The 24911-nt window shown below is 40.1% G+C and overlaps 1 protein-coding gene across 2 annotated transcripts in view; it reads left to right on the top strand.

The window, feature by feature from the left end:
- Adcy8 (adenylate cyclase 8) overlaps positions 1 to 24911 on the top strand; it is a 229979-nt gene that overhangs the window by 113048 nt on the left and 92020 nt on the right. For both annotated transcript variants that reach the window (XM_046464767.2, XM_058585739.1), the window contains exons 6-7: positions 10132 to 10290; positions 14538 to 14808. In XM_046464767.2, coding sequence (XP_046320723.1) covers positions 10132 to 10290; positions 14538 to 14808 — 430 coding nt within the window. The remainder of the gene's footprint in view (positions 1 to 10131; positions 10291 to 14537; positions 14809 to 24911) is intronic.

Raw genomic sequence — 24911 nt, 5'->3', positions numbered from 1 at the left:
ATGGCTTTCAACTTGTGAAGAAGCAGATGAGCCTGGTTTTGTAAGGCTGACTCTGATGTGGAAGTGCAATAGAGGCCACAGAGTGGATCAGGGTTGATGGTGCCGTCTGGCTGGGAGGCCACCACTGACAGCCTCTGTGACTCCTAAAAAGCCTGCAGCAAACTCAGGCAGTCTATAGAAGGAGCCTAAGATAAGCTGGCGTTTGTGATTAAGCTGTAAAGACTGTGTTATCCATATACGGGTCTTAACCAGCTTGGATCCTAGTCGTCCCTGTTCTTTTTTACTTCTTTTCAGAAGAAGCCATGTAGGGTAAGTAGAAATGGACTTTTTGATTAGACTCACACTCATGGGGTGAAATTCCAGCTGTGCCACCTAAAGCAATGTATGTACTTCTTGTGACTCAGTATCCTCACTTGTAAAATGGGGCTGATAAAGATACAGAGGGTTATTGAGAAGGTCCCACTTCTGCTCAAGACATCCTGTAAATAGAATTGAACTCCCAAACTCACTCTCTTGCCTTTCCCTTTCTCTGGAATGTTCAAAGGCCTGATTTCTGCCAGTGGACTGCAGAACAATGAATTCCTACTACATTATGAGTTAGCTCATTCTTTTTGAACCACTTTATTCCTGACAACTGCCCAGCTGACATCTTAAGCACATTGGTTGAAGCTATTTTGATGTAGATAAAATGAATGTGAGCACGGTTTTAGCAGAAAAGTGTAGGTAGAGCCATCAGTTATGACTTTTCATTGGCCTGATCAGGCTATGTGATTCAAAGTCATTATTGCTAACAGAAATCAGTCATAGCTACTATTTTTGAGGGTTCAATATGCATCAAGCTAAGTGCTTTCCATGCACGATTTTATGAACCATTCTAAACAACCCTGCAAAGGAAAAGACCTCTTCCCTGTTAAACCTGAGAAAACGGAGGGTCTGAGCCTAGGACAACTGGCCTGAGGCCCAGAACTAGAAAATGAGAAGTTCAACTTGAGTTCCAGGCCCGACGTAATACAGATTCTATGACTCTTGGTGGTCAGGGAAATACCTACTCTGATCTGCTCCAGCTCCCACAGCCAGCAAGTGGTAGGGTCAGCATTGGAATTCTGGCCTCTGATTTTGAAGCTGAGGAGTTGGACATTCTTGACCCCACAGTACCAGACTCCTATTCTCCTGAAGTTAGACTTGTTACTCATTCATTGTTTAACAGTGGAAAAGTTCAATTTACAGATCAACGACTCCTCTTGGAAGATGCTTCTGGACATTCATCCAGCAATTTCTATAGATTGTTTAATTGTTTGTTTGTTTGTTTGTTTTCTTTTTTGGCCATTTGAAACATGTAAGTTGAACGAAAAATTTTAAAGTTCTTTTCTTTTTCCATATAATTACAACATTCCTTCTTAATAGGTCAATTAAGAGAAATAATTTGCTTATTAATAATTGCATAGTTTGTTCCCAAATGTGCCAAATAATATTAATAACATTGAAAAGTATTTTTATTTAAAAAAATCTCAAGTGGAAGACAGCCATTAGAAATAGGGAGGGGCTATTCCTCTTGGAGGATAAGGATTAGAGGGTCATCCCTCTGCCCAACTAGCAGGTCCAAAGACACCTGGCCATTACCTCTGGTCTCAGCTTCATCTTGGGACAGCCTCAAGGCTATGAAACAAGAGAGCCATTGAACTTTGTCCATTACTTCAATAAACTCTATGGAGAAGAAAGAAGGGAGATGTTTTCAATGCTGGCAATCGATGGTCATCTTCTCTTTGTCTGTGGCCCAATGGGCACAGCAAAACCTCCCTGGGGCTCTTCCTTGGAAGAATTGAACAAGACTTGTCACTCAGAGCAGATTTACTTCCATTTTGGTTTCAAGAACGTTCCCTTCAAGAACTGATCTCGAAACATGCTTTATGGTTTTCTTGGCAACCATGGGTAGCCTTTCCAAAGCTGAATCATGTCTGTACACTATTCATTGCTTTTATGTAATTTTAATCTTATTTTTTATTTAAGTCAAATCTCATATTTAAAAAAAGAAAGAAAGCAGTGCAGTAAAGACATTTCTGTCTTTTCATTACGATTTTCATTTTACAGAAGAAAATAAAAAAATAAATATCTTTTCATTAAGATGCTCCAATGCATTCCCTGAATAGTGTTAATTACCTAATGATATTAGCACAGTGTGCTGTAGAACAGTCCCTGACAATTAGTTGGCAAAGCTCTTTAACATCCATTATCTCCTTTGGGGCTCACGACAGCTCTTGTAGTGAGGCAATCAGGTAGAGCCTTCTTGTACAATCGATGAAGCTCACAGTCAGATTCAGCCATTTTCTCAGGATCTTAAGCCAGGCACCCTACAGATGTAGAGTGTTAGGTTTAAACAGTGCCAGTTTAGGCCTAGAATCCTGCTTCCCAGGCCTCAAGAAAATCTGTTTAAGTTTGTAAGTGCAATCTCTTCATATATAATAGACATCCAAGTCATCCTCAGTCTCCGCCAGGCACTATTCTAAACTTCCTACATATGTTCATTCACGTAATTTTGACAACATTATTATTATTAACATCTTATAGATGCAAAAAAATGTAGCATACAGAGTAAAACAACCTCCTTAAGGTCACGCAGCCAGCGAGAGACTAAGTAAGACAAAAACTCAGTAATCTGACATTATGGTACATGATATTACCACAAAACGGTGACAACCAGGTGATAAAAAAGATGTAGATTTAGATTGAAGATTTCATTCCTATGGATACTTCTATTTATGCTGAAGTAACAAATGTTTCTGAAAATCTCAGTGGCTCAAAATAGTGAATATATTGTCACTCATATTTCATGTCCATTATGGGATGGTGGGGGGGATGGTCAGATCTGGGTTAACAAAGCTGCATCTAAAAGCTCCATGACTGATGACAGATGGCGGGGGAGGGTGGCAGATCAGGCTCTTAAAGCTTCTGTCTAGAAGTGACTCACAACACTTACACTCACATTTCATTGGTGAAAAATGGCATCAAATATTCAGGAAAGTGCAATCCTGCTATAAAATTGGATACTATAATACAGGATGTAGTTGATGGACAGTGCAGTGACCACTCTCAGCCATCTACTTCACAGAACATCCTTAGGTGAACATCAGAAACTCACATGCATCTCTCAAGTGCTGGGTGCTGTTTCTTCTCTTGCCTCATTAATTTTTATTTCAAATTCCCCTGCTGTTTTCATTGTCAATGGGTAAATATCCTTTTGTAACTTAAGATAAAGTTTAAACAATGGCCCAAAAACTAAGAACTTCCTTTCTCATCACATCTTTTAGCTATGATCACTCTTTCTAATGTTCATGGCTTGCCATTCCAATAATTTATTTCAGTATTTCTCCCTTCTCAGCCCACTTCAACTTTGCTTTCTTGTTTAAATAACTTTGCATTATTTTACAACTTACTAGGAAGAGAGAATACAAAGATTCAGATTAGCACATAGAATGATTCATTTTTTTTTTGCTTAAATTTTTTAAAGGAAAAAAAAGGGTCCTTTTTTTAAGCCCTACTATAAAAAAGGCATGTTGTTGCAAGTTGTGAGAGATACCAATACAGTGCATACTATGTTGGGAGTCAACTTTCTCACTGCTGTGGCCAAACAAGAACAACTTTAGAGAAGGAAAAGTTTATTTAGGGGCTCACAGTTTCAGAGGTCTTAGTCTAGACGGCTGGCTCTATTCTTCAGGGCTCAAGGTGATGCAGAACATCATGGCAGAAGAGTGTAGAAGAGGGCAACAGCTCACATGATGAGCAGGAAGCAGAGACTCCACTTGACAAAATCAAAATATATACCTGAAAGTCATGCTCCCAATGACCAGCCTCTTCCAGTCCCACCCAAACTGCCTTCAGTTACTACTCAGTTAATCCCATCAGGGGATCAATACACTGATTGGGTTTAGGCTCCCATAACTGAATCATTTCTCCTCTAAACCTTCTTGCATCCTCTCAATCATGAGCTTTTGGGGGACACCTCACATCGAAACCATAACATACTGAAACATTGCCTTCAAGGGACTTATACATTTTATCAAAGAGCTTGGATATGGGGACATAAATAAAGACTGTTGGACACTCATCCATCTACCCACTCGATAAGCATTTATAAGAGATGGGGATGTAGTTCAGCAACAAACCATTTGCCTAGCATGGGTGAGGCCCTGGATTCAATTCCCAGTACCATCAAAAACTAAAGCAAAAAAAAAAAAAAAAAAGCATTTAATGAGTCTAGCAAGAGTCATAATTAGTGCAGTGTTAGGAGGAGCAATATGAGGAGTCAAAAGTCTCCATTTTCAGTTTAAAGGAAACAGAAGACTATAAAGCAGCTCCTGGAATTGTTCACTGAAGATACAATGAGAGAACTGGGAAAGGCACATACTCCAGACCTGGGGGTCAGGATATGTGCTTGGCAAAGGTTATAGCCAGGTTTTACTAAAACATGAGTAGGAGCTTCATTCCCCTGAATGAAGCAATGAACATTTCAGACTAAAGGCACATCAAGGCCCAGAAAGTGGAGAAGAACCCAGAGCTCAGGCAGTGTGTGGAGGTTTGGATGGCTGGAGTGCAATATGTGCATGATATCAAGAGCAATGATAGAGGCATGGGATGGATCATGAAGCACATTGGGAGCCACTGGCAATTTTCAAATTTTATCTTATAGACCAATGGTGTCCAAATATTTTGAACCCCTGTCTGTATTAAAAAAACTACACAAAGATGTACTGTGTAATAATTTATTGATTGTATTTTTATATCGTATTATATTTTATATTGTATTTTATATATTATATTATATATTATATGAAATATAGATTTTAATGAATCATAAGGACTTAATACTTTCAATTTACTGCAAATTCAAAAATCTTTCTGCTTCCCCATTTTTTTTAGTGAGAGCAATGTGTTAAGTGAACATAATTTATTTTTTAAATTTTTATCAGACACTCCTCCACTTGTGATGGGATTATATGTCAGTGAACCCCTTGTAAATTGAAAATATCATTAATAGAATGCATAACTACCAAGTTAATGGAAAATATAACTATCAAAATAATAGAGTACACCTGACCTATCAAACACTACAGCTTTGCAAAACAGTACACTGAAGAGAGCTGTGTGCTTACCCTCCTGATTGTGTGTGTGACAGGGAGTGGCTGCTTGAACTGCTGCCCATTTGCAAGAAATGATCATATCACATATGGTTAGTCCAGGAAAAGATCAAAATTCAAAATTCAAAGTGTGGTTTCCACTTTGCCATACCTAATACACATCACTTTTATAGTGTTCACAAAGTCACAAAATCATTATCAAAATTTGGGGACTATGTGTAGTTTGTGATACAGTACAGTAAAGGTCAGGTTACAACTTCAATTTATTTTTATACATAGCTTTAAAAGCTCTCAGGGTTTTATATATATATATCAGATCTTGGGTAAGACTCATGCATCCCTAACTGTCAGGGGACTAATCAATCCCACCAAAGTGCTGTGTAAGTCTGGTTGAAAAATTCTCTCCTTTTTTTTTAATTTATTTGTTTATTGGTTGTTCAAAACATTATAAAGCTATTGACATATCATATTTCATACAATAGATTCAAGTTGGTTATGAACTCCCAATTTTACCCCAAATACAGATTGCAGAATCACATCGGTTACACATCCACATTTTTACATAATGCCCTATTAGTAACTGTTGTATTCTGCTACCTTTCCTATCCTCTACTATCCCCCCTCCCTCCCCTCCCATCTTCTCTCACTACCCCATCCACTGTAATTCATTTCTCTCCTTGTTTATTTTCCCATTACCCTCACAACCTCTTATATGTAATTTTGTATAACAATAAGGGTCTCCCTCCATTACCATGCAATTTCCCTTTCTCTCCCTTTCCATCCCACCTCATGTATCTGTTTAATGTTAATCTTTTCTTCCTGCTCTTCCTCCCTGCTCTGTTCTTAGTTGCTCTCATTATATCAAAGAAGACATTTGGTATTTGTTTTTTAGGGATTGGCTAGCTTCACTAAGCATAATCTGCTCTAGTGCCATCCATTTCCCTGCAAATTCTATGATTTTGTCATTTTTTAGTGCTGCATAATTCTCCATGGTGTATAAATGCCACATTTTTTTTATCCATTCATCTATTGAAGGGCATCTGGGTTGGTTCCACAGTCTAGCAATTGTGAATTGTGCTGCTATGAACATCAATGTAGTAGTATCCCTGTAGTACGCTCTTTTAAGGTCTTCAGGGAATAGTCCAAGAAGGGCAATAGCTGGGTCAAATGGTGGTTCCATTCCCAGCTTTCCCAGGAATCTCCATACTGCTTTCCAGATTGGCCGCACCAGTTTGCAGTCCCACCAGCAATGTACAAGAGTACCCTTTTCCCCACATCCTCTCCAGCACTTGTTGTTGTTTGACTTCATAATGGCTGCCAATCTTACTGGAGTGAGATGGTATCTTAGGGTGGTTTTGATTTGCATTTCTCTGACTGCTAGAGATGGTGAGCATTTTTTCATGTACTTGTTGATTGATTGTATGTCCTCCTCTGAGAAGTGTCTGTTCAGGTCTTTGGCCCATTTGTTGATTGGGTTATTTGTTTTCTTATTGTTTAATTTTTTGAGTTCTTTGTATACTCTGGATATTAGGGCTCTATCTGAAGTGTGAGGAGTAAAAATTTGTTCCCATGATGTAGGCTCCCTATTTACCTCTTTTATTGTTTCTCTTGCTGAGAGAAAACTTTTCAGTTTAAGTAAGTCCCATTTGTTGATTCTTGTTATCAACTTTTGTGCTATGGGTGTCCTATTAAGGAATTTGGAGCCCGACCCTACAATATGTAGATTGGCGCCAACTTTTTCTTCTATCAGACACAGAGTCTCTGATTTGATATCTAGGTCCTTGATCCATTTTGAGTTAACTTTTGTGCATGGCAAGAGGAGGGGATTCAGTTTCATTTTGTTGCATATGGATTTCCAGTTTTCCCAGCACCATTTGTTGAAGATGCTATCCTCCCTCCATTGCATGCTTTTAGCTCCTTTATCAAATATAAGATAGTTGTAGCTTTGTGGATTAGTCTCTGTGTCCTCTATTCTATACCATTGGTCCACCCTCCTGTTTTGGTACCAGTACCATGCTGTTTTTGTTACTATTGCTCTGTAGTATAGTTTGAAGTCTGGTATCGCTATACCACCTGATTCGCACTTCCTGCTTAGAATTGCTTTTGCTATTCTGGGTCTTTTATTTTTCCATATGAATTTCATGATTGCTTTATCCATTTCTACAAGAAATGCCTTTGGGATTTTGATTGGCATTGCATTAAACCTAAAGAGAACTTTTGGTAATATCGCCATTTTGATGATGTTAGTTCTGCCTATACATGAACAGGGTATATTTTTCCATCTTCTAAGATCTTCTTCTACTTCTGTTTTTAGGGTTTTGTAGTTTTCATTGTATAAATCTTTCACCTCTTTTGTTAGGTTGATTCCCAAGTATTTTATTTTTTTTGAGGATATTGTGAATGGAGTGTTTTTCCTCATTTCCGTTTCAGAGGTTTTGTCGCTGATATACAGAAATGCCTTTGATTTATGCGTGTTGATTTTATATCCTGCCACTTTGCTGAATTCATTTATTAGTTCTAGTAGTTTTTTTGTAGACCCTTTTGGGTCTTCTAGGTATAGAATCATGTCATCTGCAAATAGTGATAATTTAAGTTCTTCCTTTCCTATTTTTATGCCTTTAATTTCTTTCGTCTGTCTAATTGCTCTGGCCAGTGTTTCGAGAACTATATTAAATAGAAGTGGTGATAGAGGGCATCCCTGTCTTGTTCCAGATTTTAGGGGGAATGCCTTCAATTTTTCTCCATTGAGAATGATGCTAGCCTGAGGCTTAGCATAGATAGCTTTTACAATGTCGAGGTAAGTTCCTGTTATCCCTAGTTTTTCTAATGTTTTGAACATAAAGCGATGCTGTACTTTGTCGAATGCTTTTTCTGTGTCTATTGAGATGATCATATGGTTCTTATTTTTAAGTCTATTGATCACAACAGACGCTACAGAAATACAGAAGACAATTAGAAATTATTTGAAAACCTATATTCCAATAAAATAGAAGATAGTGAAGACATCGATAAATTCCTTAAGTCATATGATTTGCCCAGACTGAGTCAGGAGGATACTCACAACTTAAACAGACCAATAACAATAGATGAAATAGAAGAAGCAATCAAAAGACTTCCAACCAAGAAAAGCCCAGGACCGGATGGGTATACAGCGGAGTTTTACAAAACCTTTAAGGAAGAATTAATACCAATACTTTTCAAGTTATTTCAGGAAATAGAAAAAGAAGGAGCTCTGCCAAATTCATTCTATGAGGCCAACATCACCCTGATTCCGAAACCAGACAAAGACACCTCAAAGAAAGAAAACTACAGACCAATATCTCTGATGAACCTAGATGCAAAAATCCTCAATAAAATTCTGGCGAATTGGATACAAAGGCACATCAAAAAAATTGTGCACCATGATCAAGTAGGATTCATCCCTGGGATGCAAGGATGGTTCAATATACGGAAATCAATAAATGTTATTCACCACATCAATAGACTTGAAAAATTCTCTTCTCCTTTGACATCTGTCAGTTATTCTTACAAGTTCCTTACAAAACAATTACATTTTTATATTCTTAACTTAAACTTTGCCAAATCTCTCATTTGTAAGATTTTTTTCAATAGGTTAATAGCTGAGCGGCTCTGAGATTTTGATAGATGATAAAACATCACAACTTTGACAACAAAATTCCTATAAACATGAAAACATTCCCAAATGTCCATTTTTAAAGTGCTCTTTTGAAGCACCAATTTATGTTGGAAACTGGTTACTTTCTCACACAGTCTTAAAGTGTCATCTGATTTGAAGAAACAAATTAAGCAAGTGATTGTTTTTCAAATATTTGCTAGAGGGAATATCAATGGTAACTCATTAGCATGGAAGTCAGCAAATTTGGAAAATTTATCTTTTTGGTCAGAGAAAAAAAGATAACATAAGTTTGACATCTCTTTTAAGCATTTTGAAGTAAAATAACCATTGCACTTTCTGTGGCTGTGAAGGTTTTCCTAATCATTTTATTTCAACTTTTAACCATAAACTAAAATTGTTTAAAATGCTCTGGAAGAACAGAAGGCCACGTGTGCCTGGATCAAGTCCTCCGCAGTAGCATGGAGTCCTCTTTCTCAAGATGCCTACAGAGGTCACCAGCAGGGGCCCTGTAAGGCTGCTATGGTCCAATTTTAGTAAAGCTTTTGCAAGGTTGGGGGGCGGGAGGGGGGTAGAATGCTGTGAATGAAAGTTTAACCTTTTCTTCCTTCATTTTCATGGGTGACCTTGTTGGGCCCTCAGATGTGAGCAGTGTCAGAGACCACTGCTCTAGGTAGTAGAGGTCAGGGAAAATTCAAAATAGGAATTGATGAAGTCATGAGGTCACATTCATGTTTATTTTTTTATTTTTTCTAAAGAGAGAGAGAATTTTTAATATTTATTTTTTAGTTGTCAGTGGACACAACATCTTTGTTTGTATGTGGTGCTGAGGATTAAACCCGGGCCGCACGCATGCCAGGCAAGCGTGTTACCGCTGCCCCTACATTAGAAGGCACCTCTGGTAACCAAGGAATGGAAGAGATCGGGATGAGGCAGGGATCCCAGTCTGAGGCAACTTCTTGGCCTAAATAAGAACATTCACAGAGGAACTACCAAGAAGAAAACCATAAAAAAATTTTGTTTAGAAATGGAATGTGTAATAAAGGGCAGAACAATGATCTACTCCAGGTGTATTTACTATGAGTAAGAAACGATGCAGGAACCATTCCCTGAAACAGAGACTGCAGAGTAGGTTTGAGAGGTTATAAAAGCACTTAAAATTGTAAATCAAAGGTTAATCATGTTCAGGGGATGAAGAGAACCTTTCCAATTACCAAAGAACCCAAAATAGCTTCATGGGAGAGGTGACACTTGAATGGGCATGGGATGAATTTATTGAGTAGGAAAAACTTGGGATTGCCACCAGGGGCCCAGGATACTCACTTTGACATTAAGAGTATGTCTCCCCTTCACCCATGTAAACAGGTATGTGCGGTCAAGGACGAAGCATGACGTTGACATGCGGATAGGAATTCATTCGGGCTCAGTGCTATGTGGTGTGTTGGGCCTGAGGAAATGGCAGTTCGACGTCTGGTCTTGGGATGTGGACATTGCAAACAAGCTCGAATCTGGAGGAATCCCTGGGTAAGCCAAAGAAAGGATCTTTTCTTGCTTAACCCTTGTGATTTACTAACTTTGTGAGAGCAGCTTCCTATGCACAGAGTTCAGAGGTACAGATCAAAGGAGCAATTATTTGGGAGGAGACCAATATACATTGAAACCTTATACAATATTAGTCCCCCAAATCCAACAAATCACCTCAGAGGCAATAAGTGTGGTGGGACAGCACGGGGGTGCTCAGGCCTCTTCCCTGCACAGCATGGTTCTTAGACTTGGCTGCACACTGAAATCACCAAACAGTTTTTAAATTCTGGTATCCAGACCCCATGCTGATCATCTATAACAGAATCGTGCAGAATCTGTTTTAAGTTCTTAAATCAAGCAGCCAAGGTCAAGATCTCCTGACAGTTTATGTATCTTTGACCAGGGTTCAGTTCTGGAAATTCAATGCCTACCTTGGAAACTTACCTGCAATCAAACTTCAGCTGGCAGGTCCTTAGGATCAAACCCCTAAAGATGGTAGTGGCCTGGAAAGGCCAATGAGCCTTGATCAATTGTATTGATTCTGTTTACACAGATTGGAATTAATAAGGTCTCCAATATATATCAGCCAGTGCCACCCTTTCTTTTTTTAATATTTATTCTTAAGTTTTAGGTGGACACAATATCTTTATTTTACATTTATATGGTGCTGAGGATCGAACCCAGTGCCTCGTGCATGCTAGGCGAGCACTCTACCCCTGAGCCACAAACCTAGCCCCCAGTGCCACCCTTTCTAAGAGAAGACAGATGATAGATAGAAAGAAAGAGAAAGAGAGAGAGAGAGAGAGAGAGAGAGAGAGAGAGAGAGAGAGAGAGAAACATTTTTTGAACTTGTACATTTCCCTTTCCCTACCCGCTAGCTCTCGCTTTGGAATCTCAGATTTCTCTGGTATCTCTCATCATTCTTTGCTAATTGTATTTAGCATCAGGTATTATAAAATCATGGTTTAAAGAAAAAAACTACAAGAGGTGGAATCAGTGGAACTAGGGTCCCCACTCTGCCTTATGTTAAGCTCTGTTATCTTCGACAATTTATGTAAAGCATGTACAACACCTAGCAGTAGATTTTAGTAAACATGGCATGTATCCATGGTACCTGAGCTGAGGCCAGTATTTTAAATCTCCTGAGTCTTAATTATTTCACTGCAAAGAGAGAGATGATACGATGTGGTACCTTGTGAGTTTCTCCCCACCTCAAGAGTGTGTCTTCATCTACTAAATGGGCTTACTCCTCAAAGGCCTCTTCTGAGGACTGACTACTTGGGGCCACTGGTGAGAAGCACTCTGTAAGCCCTGCAGGGACAGGCCCATGTCAGTTTCTGCCCTCATGAATGGTCAGTCACTGTGGTATGTTGCCATACTTGCCACATACATCTAGAACTGAATTAATCTTGGCGTGTCACCACTGGATTTCCTAAATCCTTAAATTCCTTGGGATTTTTCCTACAAGTAACTGCTCAGTTTGAGCAAACCAGATAGACAATCTGAATATGTGTCCAAGCCTCTGTCTTTAAAGAATCAAGTACTGGGGAATGCCCACTCAGATTCCCTTGGCAAACCCTAGAACACAGCTTTGAGGGTTTGAGGAATACTGCTTTGACATCCGGTGTCCACTTCAGTGAATATTCTTAGTAGTATTTAGAAACAGAACAATTACTAGGTTTAAATCACAAGTTCTGAGTTTGAACTCCATGTTTCCCAGTGGTTATAAGAGTTGGGCAAGTGTTTTCATCTCCCTGCCCAGTTTCTTCACTATAGAGTTGGACTGAAAATACCATCAACCTATCAAAAGCTTCTCTACAATATCCAGCTCTGCTTCAGCATGGGATGTGCCCAAATGCAGAATGCAGGAGAGCAAAACAGGTCTCCAAACTCTCCATGGGTTGAGACTATTTTGAATTATGATTTTCTTCTTTTTAAATGGCTGGTTCTTTAACCTCCCTGAACCCTGGACTTCTAGAGCAATGGTTCTCTTGCCTGGTGTACATTTCACAAGAGGGCATGTTAAGCCATGGATTGCTGAGCTCCGTGCTCAGAGTTGTTTCTGATTCTGTGTCTGGGGACGACCCAACAATGTGTCTTCTGAACAAGATCCCAGGTGATGGTGATAGCTCTGGTCTTGGAACCACCACGCTTCAAAAATCACTGTTCTCAAGCTTTTGTTAAGTGAGATAATGCATATGAAGTCCTTTGTCCTGTAGATATTTCTTGTGCTTGTGATTGCAATAATGACCACATGAATCAGTTACAGGATCTCAGAGAGATCCTGAAAGTAAAAGTCCTGTGTCAACCCAGCACTGCTACTAACCTCTTGATAGGGCTTTTGGTCAGATATATACTCATTGTCCCTGGCCCCATTTTACCAACTGCAAAAGGAGAAATAAATAAATGTCTATCACCTAGGGCCATTTGAAGAATGGAAATTATGTGCAATATTCCATGGAGCCAAGGATATAGTAATACCTTTGGCTGCAGAATAACATTTATGTGAAGTAATTGTTGTAGGATCATTAGGTCTTATTTACTATCGTGACTATTATTATTATTATATCCTGGCATTTAAAATTATCAGAAAATGTCAGGCTTACCTGACATTCAATGTATGAGAATATCTGCTAAGAAATGATTCTTTTCCTCAGAAGAAAATGCAATCACCAGATTCTCATCTCTTCAAATGCCTCACCACAAAGATCACATTAGTATGAAGATGGAAAGAAACATCTTAAATCCAGTTTCTATCAAAACATTTCAGTGTATATTGATTAGAACTTCAGCAGAAGAATCAGTAATAAGTGAGGGCTAAGATGCTTTTCACTACTGAAAACATAATATTGATTTAGTATATGCAAATATTAGTCCCCTTGAATACCAACAGAATAGTAATAAAGTGTAGATCCAGATGAAATGTCAAACAAGGTTGCTATTTAACTTAGTTATTTTAAAAGAAAATCACCTAACAAACTTTATAAAACCTTTTAGGAAGTTCATTTTGCCCAAGAGAAAAAGGCAGCCTTGCAGTAACCTAAATCTGAACTTGACCTGGGAAAGTCGACTAGGACTTCGACTTCATGGAGGTCAAACAATTTGTCATCCTCCCACATTAACATGCAAGTACCTACACATCTACACCTCGAGTTATGAGAATATTTTGTACTTATTCAGCACATTTCTCAGGAAACATCTACTATCTTTCACATGTTTATTTTTAACATTTTGCACTTGACATAAATATGCATGAGGATACTTATTTGAAATATGTAGAAAATGTGCCTTAAATGATCACATATGCATTGTTTGTAGTTTTTATTTTTTTACCTATCCTTTACAAAGAATTACCCTCTCTAAAAGCTCCTGCTTACAGGGTTGCAGGATGAGAGGGGATGTAGAAAGTACTGAAAGTACAATGCATTTGGAAATGCCACCCTCCAGAATTAAAACTTACAAAAAAGAAAAAAAAAACTTCATTGTTTCTTTGGATCTATTGTTTCTAGAATCACAAAAGCCAAGCAAAGAATTAAGCATCCACCTTATTCATTCACTCACTCAAAGTGGCACTTGGGTGAGAAGATGGACTCAGAAAGTTAATAATTTCCCAAGATCTCTCAACTAGCAAGTCGAAGAGCTGGGGCTTGAATCCAGTCCATGTTTCTAACTCATTTGCTGGTCCACCCAGACCACAGGACAGAGTAATACATTATCTAATTGAGTTAGACAGTTATGTGAAATGAAACTCTTTCCCACAACAACATATACACAAAGTTTCCACAAATCAAGTTTGATGCTTAAGCCTCTTGTAGTATATAATTTTGCTTAAAAAAAATTAACTCAAATGAGCCTTGCCAACTGCCAGCCTGCGTGTATCTGCAGCTTTGTTCTCTGCTCCTTGCAATGCATGTAATGGGCAAATTATATCTTACATGGTTTTCTCCAAAAGATCCTCTGTGTAGCCCTATGGACTTACAAAACTCGCCACTGCTTTGAAGATGGTTATTGACAAAGTGGCAAAACTGGCACCAGTGTATGGAAAGTGAAATGATGGGAGAAGTTCCAAGATGGTTTGCACAGTAACTGCTCATGGATTTATGCTTATACATCTCTTTTGTTTTGTTTTATTCTTTCCGTTTCTTAAGGCAACAAGTATTGATTTGAAAATGTGTCTTAAAGTACCCCAGATGTTGGTTTGCACAGGACATCAGGAATGTATAATGACCTGTGCTTTGTACACACAGGAGGATTCACATCTCCAAAGCCACGCTGGACTGCCTCAACGGTGACTATAACGTGGAAGAGGGTCATGGCAAGGAGAGGAATGAATTCTTGAGGAAGCATAATATAGAGACCTATTTGATTAAGCAGCCTGAGGAAAGTCTGCTGTCCTTGCCTGAAGACATTGTCAAGGAGTCAGTGAGCTCCTCAGACAGAAGGAACAGTGGGGCAACCTTCACAGAGGGATCCTGGAGCCCAGAACTCCCCTTTGATAACATTGTGGGGAAACAGAATGTAAGTGCTCTTCCTCTTTCTGCTTAGCTGCAAATGCATGCTTGGATGCACTTCCAACCTGATGTCTTCAGAAAGCAGATTCATCTTTAACCTTTTCTCACTGAGCACCATAATTGCAAGTGATAAACATATCTCCTCAGGACAGAATTAACCTATGTATGCAATTTCAGGAAATAGCAGAAATGCCAGACAGTTTGTGACACCTTCTTCCTTTTCTTTTTTTTAACCTAGTTAAAAATAAATGTCATGTGAGGCTGAATTGCAATTTTACCAAAGGGGAGAAAATCACTCATGTTGGAAAAGAGAAGCCTAATATTATTAAACTAACAGAGATGGTCAAGTACAGGAGAATGTCCCTTTATATGCAGATGGCAGTCCACAGTTCTGAGTTATCTTCTTAGACTCAATATTAGGAGGGTGCCACTGACTTGGGAATATAAAAGTAGCATCAACTGGGGTTCAAATTCATAGTAAAGGATTTTAAGAGTAGCATGCAATTCCAAAGCCACCCACATCATTCTATATTTCCATAGCTTTGATTGACATCTTGTGTGAAGTACAGGGCTACATTCAGTACATAAAGAGTAAATAACTAATAACCAGAATTAGTTTAACAAATCATTCCCTCAAATGTCAGCATCACATTAAACCCAATGATATGCTTAAGTCTCCGTGAGGCATTTGAGAACTGAGGCTGAGGAAAGTCAAGGGTCAAGGTGAAGAGAGGGATTCTCTCCTGCCCAGAGCACCTGTTCAGAGCATCAGCAAAGCACCTGCTCTAATATGGGTTTTCCCTTTGTCCATTTAGACAGAGCACATGTGGTTGAATGTTTGAAAAATGGTGCAATGATGCTGTACTTTTCCAAAAAAGGAACAAATGAAAAATGCCAATATGTCCAACAGTTCCTGAAATGCTCCTGAGCCATGCAGAAGCTGAGAGCACTATGAAGTAAACAGATCAAACCAATAGTGTCTGAAGTTTTATGAAAGCATTGAAGATGAGGTTTTTACATCTATAAATCTGACTATTTCTCATTAAATGTAGATGAGAAGTATCTGTCTGCTTAAAGACATTTAAAGTGGAAAAGGTTAAAAGGTTGAAAGTCTTCCCTCTTCATTCTGCATTGGAGAGATTGATGGGGCACACAGAGGCCAGGTTAAATGAAGTCTCCATCCAGTTCTGTGAGAAGGAGCTATAAGAGAATGCATGGGTCAGATTCCACTAAGAAAAACTGCAGATTGAACCCAGTCCATGTGCCTTGCAAAAGTCTACCCTACTAGTGAAGGTCTTCACTCCTCTTGTGTGATTGTTTAATTTTCCAAAAAATTATAATGCCCACACAAGTCATCACTGATTCTAGTGACTATTTCTTTCAATGCCTGAATTGGTATGCATGGTGCAATTTGGTGTCATATAAAATAATGGTCTTTATACTTTCTGGAGTGGGTGCATGACCAGCTGACAGTGCCCTCCTTGTTTCTTCTACTTTTTATAATCTTGAGCTTGAATGAAGGTTAAAGAGAAGGCAATGCCTGCCCCACCCTGAATACCTCGATAATTTTGCATAAAATTCTCTTTCTTGTTATTTTGATTTTAATTTTCCTTTGGAAAACTCTCTCCATTTCAGCTGGTTGTGAGATCTGAAATAATTCCTTATTTTCTGATGTCAGTTGTACCTAACCTTGAGACTAATAATTGAGAACCAAGAAGAGAGACATGGAAGAGCTTAGATTCATGATTTATCAATGGATCTGGCAAAATTATATAATAATTGAAAAAAATGTTTGCTGATTTCCTGAAGATGTCATCAAATAGTTATTATAGAAGTTGTCATATTAGTCATATTAATCTTGGTGTTTAAACATATTGTATATTTCTTATGATGTCTGAGTTTGCTTGGATATAATCCATTTGTACTATCTTCTGCACAAATGATCTCAATTCATTTTGTTGTCTTCAGATTTAAGAACCAGCAAATGCGTACTGATGTTCATAAATAACCACATAACACTAAAAGCATTTTGGTAATGATTTAACCAGTTAAAATGATCACAACTGTTTGGGGTTTGTGCTTAAGCTTAACTCTAGAAGCCAGTGAGCCATATGTACAATTCAAACCTAATATGTCCCTGGAAAAGAGTAAGACTGGCCTGGCTGAGCCCATGCTGTGCCAACACCCCCAGTCAATTCCCCAGAAGCCCAGATCATCTGAGTGTTTGCATAACACAGATAAAACATATTAATGTTTCGTTGGGGATTTTCCAGCTAAATTGGCCAGATGTTTTGGTTTCTATTGATTCACAGTGTGCACTTAGAAATAATTTTAATGACATCAGATTGCTGTGTCATATTCCATGCTCTGTGTACAGCAGATGCTCAGATACTTACATACTATGTAATCATTTTTTCAATAAGGATTAATTGAGCATCTATTTAATGCCAACTATGGTCAGTGAGAGAGAGAGAGAAAGGAGAGTCAAAGAAAAGAAACAGTAGTAATATCAGTCAGTATTACATATGCTTCATAGAGACATAAATTATATCTGTAGTCCCCAGCACTGTTTATCCCATAATTAGAATAATAACTTGTAAACAATGACTTGGTTTAAGTTTGTTGGATGGATGGAATGATGGATGTGGGTGGCAAGAGTGAAAGCCCAATGAGGTTTGGCTTCTAGGTTTCTTGCATGCGTGCCTGGCTAGAAGACAGAGATGCTAGCTGAATGAGCAGTACTGGAGTAGATGGAAGGCGGGAAGGGAAGACAAGGAATTTGGTTGGGACATGATGACTTGAGATACTGGAGAGAGATCTAGAGAGATCCAGAAGGTGCTTTGCATACACATTTGAAGCTGGGCCATGAAACAAGTGTGTAAGGGACATATCTATGGCTCTGGTCCTCATCAGAATTTGAGTGCTGGTAGAAGCCCAGAGAGCTACCACAGGTCATATGCCAAGTTAGGAAATGAGGCATGGGGAAGACCTTGAGGAACACCAGATGGAAGGTAAAAGAGAAGGAGGATTCCTTGACACCGAGAGAGAAACAGTCAAAGTGATCAGAAGAGAGTGCAGTGTCATGAAGGCCTCGTGGGTAGAGCATTTTGAGACTGGGGACCATCAGTAAAGTTAAATGTAGCCAAAAAGCCCAGTAAGATGAAGACTGAAAGCTGCCCATTGGAACTAGATTGAAGAACATCCCTGGAAAGAGGCAGATTTGATGAGATGATGAAGACTTTAGCCCGCGACCCATGAAAGAAGGTTTGAATCCTGAGAAAATGCTAGGGAGTTTTAGATTAAAGAGACAAGACTCTAATTACCTTTAAACCAGCTCCAGGACGGCTTCTCCTATCTCCCGCCTCCAGCCACCTATGGTGGTAGCGAGGTTTACTGAAGAGGCTAGTGAGAGAGAGAGAGAACACGCCAGGGAGTGGACTTTTATTAGGGAACAAAAACTTCCGGGGGAAAATCCCATCCAATGAAGGTTAAGGGGGGCAGCATCCCAAGGTCAGGGACGACGATTGGGTCTTCTTCGGGGCAGTGGCCAGACATGCCTCTGCATGGACAAGCTCTCAGACCTGGACAAGGGTGGGGAAAGCTGTGACACAGCTGCGTCTAAGCGCCCCTCACCCAGCCTGGGAGATAACTCACGTGCAAGGATGGCCTCCCACAGAAGACAGAAGCCAGGTTGTCAGTTGGTAGAAAGGGCTCTGGGGATCTAAGAACTCCAACTCCATTTCTGACCCCTCCCTCCTACCCATTTCAGAAGTCCATCAGTGGGTTGGAGGAACAAGAAAAGTCGTTAGGAATGATTGTGGATTCCTCCTGTGAGTCTCCCACTCCCTGTCTTTGCCAGGCATTTTGTGTCAGGCACCTCCATGTCCTATTATCTCTGTCCAGGTAGACTCCAGCATTCCAGTGGTTCAGGGGCAGCCTAAGCACCCATGCTTTGCATCCCTGGCTCCTGGGACATGTGGATCCCCTGCCCATCCATGCGGTGCCTTGTTTTCCTGGAGCAAGTAACCAAGGCTTGGTTACCAGTGAGGATCCCCGCGCCCAGAGCCTCTAGGTGGAATGAAAGTCAGAAAGTCAGAACACAAGAAGTGTGTAGTCACAAGTAGACTAGGAATTCAAGATTACAAGATAGAAGTGGGTAGTTGAAGTAGACCGAGAGGGAAATCTTTCATATTTGGGAAACGATATCCAGAATTTCCAAGGGTAGATTATTAGAATCCCTCTGAATAAAAAACAAAGTTGGGCATGAAGCGAGGACTGAGAGACTATATTTTACCCTTCTTGGGCATTTTTTGACTGAAGTCTGCTGCTGGCATTGAGCTCTTGCTCACAGGAGGATTTACCAGGTACTGGATATTTTAATTGCGGGGGATCCAGTAGTGAAAAGACAGACGGGGTCCCTGTCCTCCAGGAAGTGACATTGCAAGGGCAAGGGGAACGTGGAAAATTGTTAAAACAGGTGAGTGCTAAGAAGGCAACAAGGCAAATAGCCAGGAGGGCAAACAGAATGCTGCAGGTAGGACTGTCAGAGAACACCTGTCTGCAGACTCCCTCTGAGTACTGAAGGGACCTGCATGCAGATAACCAGGACCAGAGCATTCTACACAGAGGAAAGAGTAGCCAGTGCAAAGGCCCCGAAGTAGAAAACAGTTTAGTGTGTTAGAAGAGCAAAAGGAACGCATGGCCGGAGCTTGGTGAGCAGGGAAGGAAGGGGCATCTGCTGAAGCTGAAGCAGATGGGATCAGGTTGGTGGAGTTTGTGTTTTACTCCAAGGGGAGTCACAGAAAGGTTTTAAGCAGGGCTGTGACATGATCTGATTTATATTTTAAGAGTCCACGTTGGCGGCCCTGTGGGGAGTGAATTGCAGGGGATAAGAGTGGCATTATCTGACAAAGTGCTGCTTAGACCCATGATTTACAGAGGATGACAAGGGAGGCATTTACGTAGCTACAAAATTCATTGTGTGACAGATATTAATCATTTAAACTAGATTTTAAGATAAGTGAGATGCCAAGAGAGGTGGGATCACTCTTTGAGATGCTTTTCAGAGCCAGCCGTCTGTCCCCGATGTGTGTGGAATTGTCACCTTCATCCCCTCTGTGCCTGTCACGTGCTTCTGGCCTCAGAGTCCAGGCCTCCCTCCGTTCATTACTCCTCCAGCCCTTGTAAGAGTCACAGGGAGAAGAGTACATTTCTGGTAGCTCTGTGTGTATTTTAGTCTTTCCAACACAACAGATTGGCTTTGTGAACTTGAAGCTAATGTGTGTACTTTGGATTATAAACAAAAATAGAATTTCTCCATTCCACCCAACACATGGGAAGCAACCGGGATTCACTGCCTGGGTACAGGTAAAATCCACAAGGTCACTGATGCTAATAAGTGCAAGATGCTTTGGGACGTACCATGTCAGAGCATCGGGTACATTCTTTCCACTAATTCGAACACCAGCCCTTCAGGGTAAATGTGATGCATTTTGTTTAAAAACAGGAAAATTGGGATTCAGAGAGACAATTAATTCCTTGAAGGATATATAGCTGAATATATGCTGAGTTTCTACTTTTAACTTGTTTCCAAGACACACCATCTCAGGTATATGTGTGGCATGTGTGTAAACTTATGTGGCATGTGTGTGTGTGTGTGTATGTGTGAATATGAGTGGGATGTGTCTATGTACTTATGGTATGTATGAATATACATATTCATGTTTGTGTATATGTATAGTATGCATGTATGTGTATGCATGTGGTATGTGTTTATATGTGTTGTGTGTGTATGTATGTATGTATACAGTGTGTGTGTGTGTGTGTGTGTGTGCGCGCGCGCGCGCGTAGACCTCCTCTGAAAGGTATTTACCTCTGAGTACTAGTTCACCAGGACTATTTAGAAATTTTTCTATGACAGCTCCAGGAAATGATCAGAATCTCCTCCAGGTAAATTTTAGAAGTCCCGTCTTACCAGTGGCTGCTCATCCCCTGAGTATCTTGGTATGATGACTGTTTGCATAGAAAAAAAGCCAAGTTTGGCAGTCTCTTATGTCTGCCTAGGGATCAAACGAATGAACAGCATTTGATTTAGTCCCACTTGGATTGGAAAGTGTTGGGAACACTAAGAGAAGGAAATGTGAAGAGAGGGGCTGGCTGGGAGGGGCCAGCAGTATATAAGAACATATTTAGGTCACTGTGTCTTTACCAATCCCAGCTGGGGCTTTCTTACATCCTGTTCTCTGCATCCATTGGAATAAAAGGGAGAATTCTCATCTGATCCCTGTCGGATTAAAGCCCTCATGGGGACCCTTTGCTGCTCCCCAGGTTCCTCATAGTTAACTGGGTAGTGGTTTAGGCTATGAGTTTTGTGATCTTGGGTAAATAGTGATTCCTGGATTGGTTTTGTTTTTTTCCTTCCTGTTTCTGTCCCTAAAGATGAGGATGCAATCTCAGTGGCATGCGCTTTTTTGTGTGCATAGACATACACACACTAAAAAGAACTTGCTAAACTCAAACTCATTTTATTTCTATCAATTTGGGCAAGCCATTCCCTTCAAGATGCTCATTTGCCCATTCATTCATTCATGACCTGCTGATTGAGTAGCTACAACCTGCCAGGGATGGTGCTGGTAATGGAGCGAGAGGGAGGAGGAAGGCAGTCCCAGTGTTGGGGAACTTGCCAGCCAGTGGTTTCTAACGGGTCCACAGGCTCAGTGTGGCCCTTGCTCTGATTACAGCAGGACAGTGCAGTGGAGGAGAGAAAATTGACCTGAAGGGATCAGGGAAGGCCTTCCCAAGAAAGTGATACTTCAGCTGAGATCTAGAGGAGGCATTAAGCCAGGAAAGGAGACCCCCAGATCCAGAGGAAGGGAAGAGCAAATCTGGCATCTTGGCCTGGCGTGCTGCTGCTCAAGGCCAGAACACAGGCTCCTCTTTGCCCATGAAGCACTTACAGTGTTGGATATTGTAGGTCTTCAAGGAAAGGTTCATGCTTCTTTGATAAGCTACCTGCATCTAATTGTCCGTCTTCCATCTCAGTATGCAGAAAACTAGAGGCAAGTTTTTCTCCATAGGTAACTTGTTTTTAATGGTTTTAACATCAGATTACGTTTTAATGTCCATTGGATGGGACACCTGCAGGCTTAGAGTCGAGAACAGGGAAGGCTTTGGAAACCTCCCAGAAGTCACTCGGCACTGCTCTGGTGACGTGGCTTTCTCTGACAGAAAAACTCCCCAGGCTGTCCTCGGCCCTGACACTGAAGAGAGCTGTGAGGTTCAGCCAGGGAGAGTCATTAGAGGGGTCTGGTTTTTCACTCTGTTCAGAAAGACAAGTGGATTTGAAGCCTTCCAGGGAGTGTTGAGTGAATTAAGTAGGCAATTTGATCCATTAACTTTGACCAATTATCCTTCCTTTCTCGGAAGCTCCTGGGGTAGATTTAGGTGGAAGAGATAAAGGTGGATGTGCGGGTGGAGCTCCTGTAGAATTACAGATCTGGAAATGTGCATTTCCGCTTGGCAAATGTATGGCACACGGCGTCTGGTTACCCCACAGCCGATGGCTGCCTGAGACCCCTAAACTAACCCGCGGGACTCTGCTTTCACCAAGGATCCACCCGTTTTCAAGTTGTACAACTGTGGCCTGACAAACGGAAATTAATAAACATACACATAGTATTTTAAGCATGTCCCAGTGGATGCACTATAGTTTAAAAATGGAAAGTAGACAGGAAAAGAAAAAGCAAAACTCTGATTTTTTTTTCCCTTTGATTTATTTTCCCAATCTGAAGACCACAAACTGAGGATTTTGCTATATCAATGCTGGTGCCCTCATTGCCAGGGACAGGCTCACATTGTCTCATTGTAAAATTTCCTCCTGGAGCTACATCGGGTTGTCCCACCTTCTGGCACCAGGGATACCGCCTATGGTTTTGATCCAATGTGCTTCATGTGTATGAGGGTTTTTCTTTCCAAACAAAATTGCATCTGTTGTGAGTGATCTTATATCCCCTTTTTAAGTGACTTGGCACATGTGTCATGATCTATTAGTGTTACTGCTTCACACAGCAAAGGAGGGTCGTCACTCTCAGATGTTTGAATTCTATCCAGAGAAACAACCAGAGCAAAGATGCTTAATGCTTTTGTTGGGCTGAAGAGCCTCACTTTTGCTAATTATGTATGCGCTTATTTTTACCTCACCTCCTCTCAAAAAGGAATCACATGGCATATCCTGGGGAAGTACACAACGCTGATGGAATTTTTTGCAAACCCCTCTTACTTCTCAAGCATCCCCAAACTACTACTATGAATTCCAGGTTCTGAACTACTAGATTTGGTAGTATCTCCTCCCATTGTGTGGCTTTTCTTTACTTTTAGTCCCTTAAAGGATCTGAAATAGTCCAGAGGACCACTCTTTTTTTTTAACCAGGGATTGAACTTAGGGGCAATCAACCACTGAGCCACATTCCCAGCCTTTTTTTTTTTTTTGTATTTTATTTAGAGAAAGGGTATCACTGAGTTGCTAAGTTTCTGAGGCTGGCTTTGTTTGAACTCATGATCCTCCTGCCTCAGCCTCCGAAATCACTGCTGTGGAGGACCACTCCTAAGAGAGAAACTCAGGAACAAAAACTGAGGTGATAACAACCAGAAAAGCAAGTTAATACAATTGCAAGAGCAAAGCTCCTTCCGAGAGACCCAAAACACTATACACTAGCAATTTATCAGCAACTCAAGATATCATAATTCCCTCATGTACCTAAATAAAAACAATACTTCTAACCTTCAAGGAGCTAACAGTTTAGACAATTCTTATTTTTAAATTTTTCCTGTATTGAAAACACTCATGTCAACGTATATACACAGTCACATCCACATGGACTCTCATTTCTTCCATGGCATTGATATTTCTGAAAAAGAAAAAAAAAAACTACATCTTTGATGTTCATAAGAAAACTGAATAACTGTGGTCCTGATAAGTGTTTGTTTACTCACTTCCTGAGCTGAAATTCTCCAGGTTGTGAACCCAAGGCCATTCAGTCAGTGGGACATGTTCACCTCTCCAAACACATTTTGGTCCAGCCGTTTTGATACTAGGGGTACTTTGGTTTAACCCATTCTTTGTTCCTATAGAGAAATCATTAAAATGTCCTGGCTTCTTTCTCCCCAACTCACAAGTCATGTGTACAATAGAAATCCAGCCTCCGTCCCTAGACCTTACCTATCCCTGTACTTGTACCACCCCTAAACCAGTACTGGGCCTGCAGAACTCTTCCATACATTACTATGGATGCACTATTTTAAAAGTAAAACCTCAGTTGACAGCTTGCTTCCAATCACATGGCTTCAAAGTGGGCAGGTCTAAATAGATATGCCAAGTCCTATTTCAGCCAATTTTGTAGAACTTTAAAAAGTTGTTTTGACCAAAATGGCTCATTATGTAATGACTCAAATACAATCACCTTTCCCCAACAGAGATTAGGATCTTCTTTCTGAGGAATTCAAAGAATAATAAATATCACAGTCAGGAATCCAGGATTAGCTAGCAGACAGACCAATGGAACTGAGCCAGGCAAGAGTCTCAGGACAGAATTAGTATTAGGAATCTTTATCTCTAGTTAACCTGGGTGGGGGTTTTATTTATTTATTTTTAAAATCGATTTTTAAAAAATAAATGAAATGTATTTTTAAATGCATTATAATTCTTATCATACATATATAGCACAATTTTGCATATCTCTGGTTGTATATAAAGTATGTTCACACCAATTCGTGTCTTCATATATGTATTTTGTATAATGATGTCCATCACATTCCATCATCCTTGCTAACCGTCTGCCTCCTCCCTTTCCCTCTCATCCTTCTCCCCTATCTAGAGTTCGTCTATTCCTCCCATACTCCCCCCCCCATCCCACTATGAACCAGCCTCCTTATATCAGAGAAAACATTCGGCATTTATTTTTTGGGATTGGCTAACTTCACTTAGCATTACCTTCTCCAACTCCATCCATTTACCTGCAAATGCCATGATTTTATTCTCTTTTATTGCTGAGTAATATTCCATTGTGTGTGTATATATATATATATATATATATATATATATATATATATATA

Source organism: Marmota monax, unplaced genomic scaffold (assembly GCF_021218885.2).
Source record: "Marmota monax isolate L192 unplaced genomic scaffold, Marmota_monax_Labrador192_F-V1.1 WCK01_AAM20220418_F8-fsc00003, whole genome shotgun sequence".
In the NCBI taxonomy this organism is placed as follows: domain Eukaryota; kingdom Metazoa; phylum Chordata; class Mammalia; order Rodentia; family Sciuridae; genus Marmota; species Marmota monax.
The sequence above is the reverse complement of the archived record's forward strand: the minus strand, read 5'-3'. Positions and strand labels throughout refer to the sequence as shown.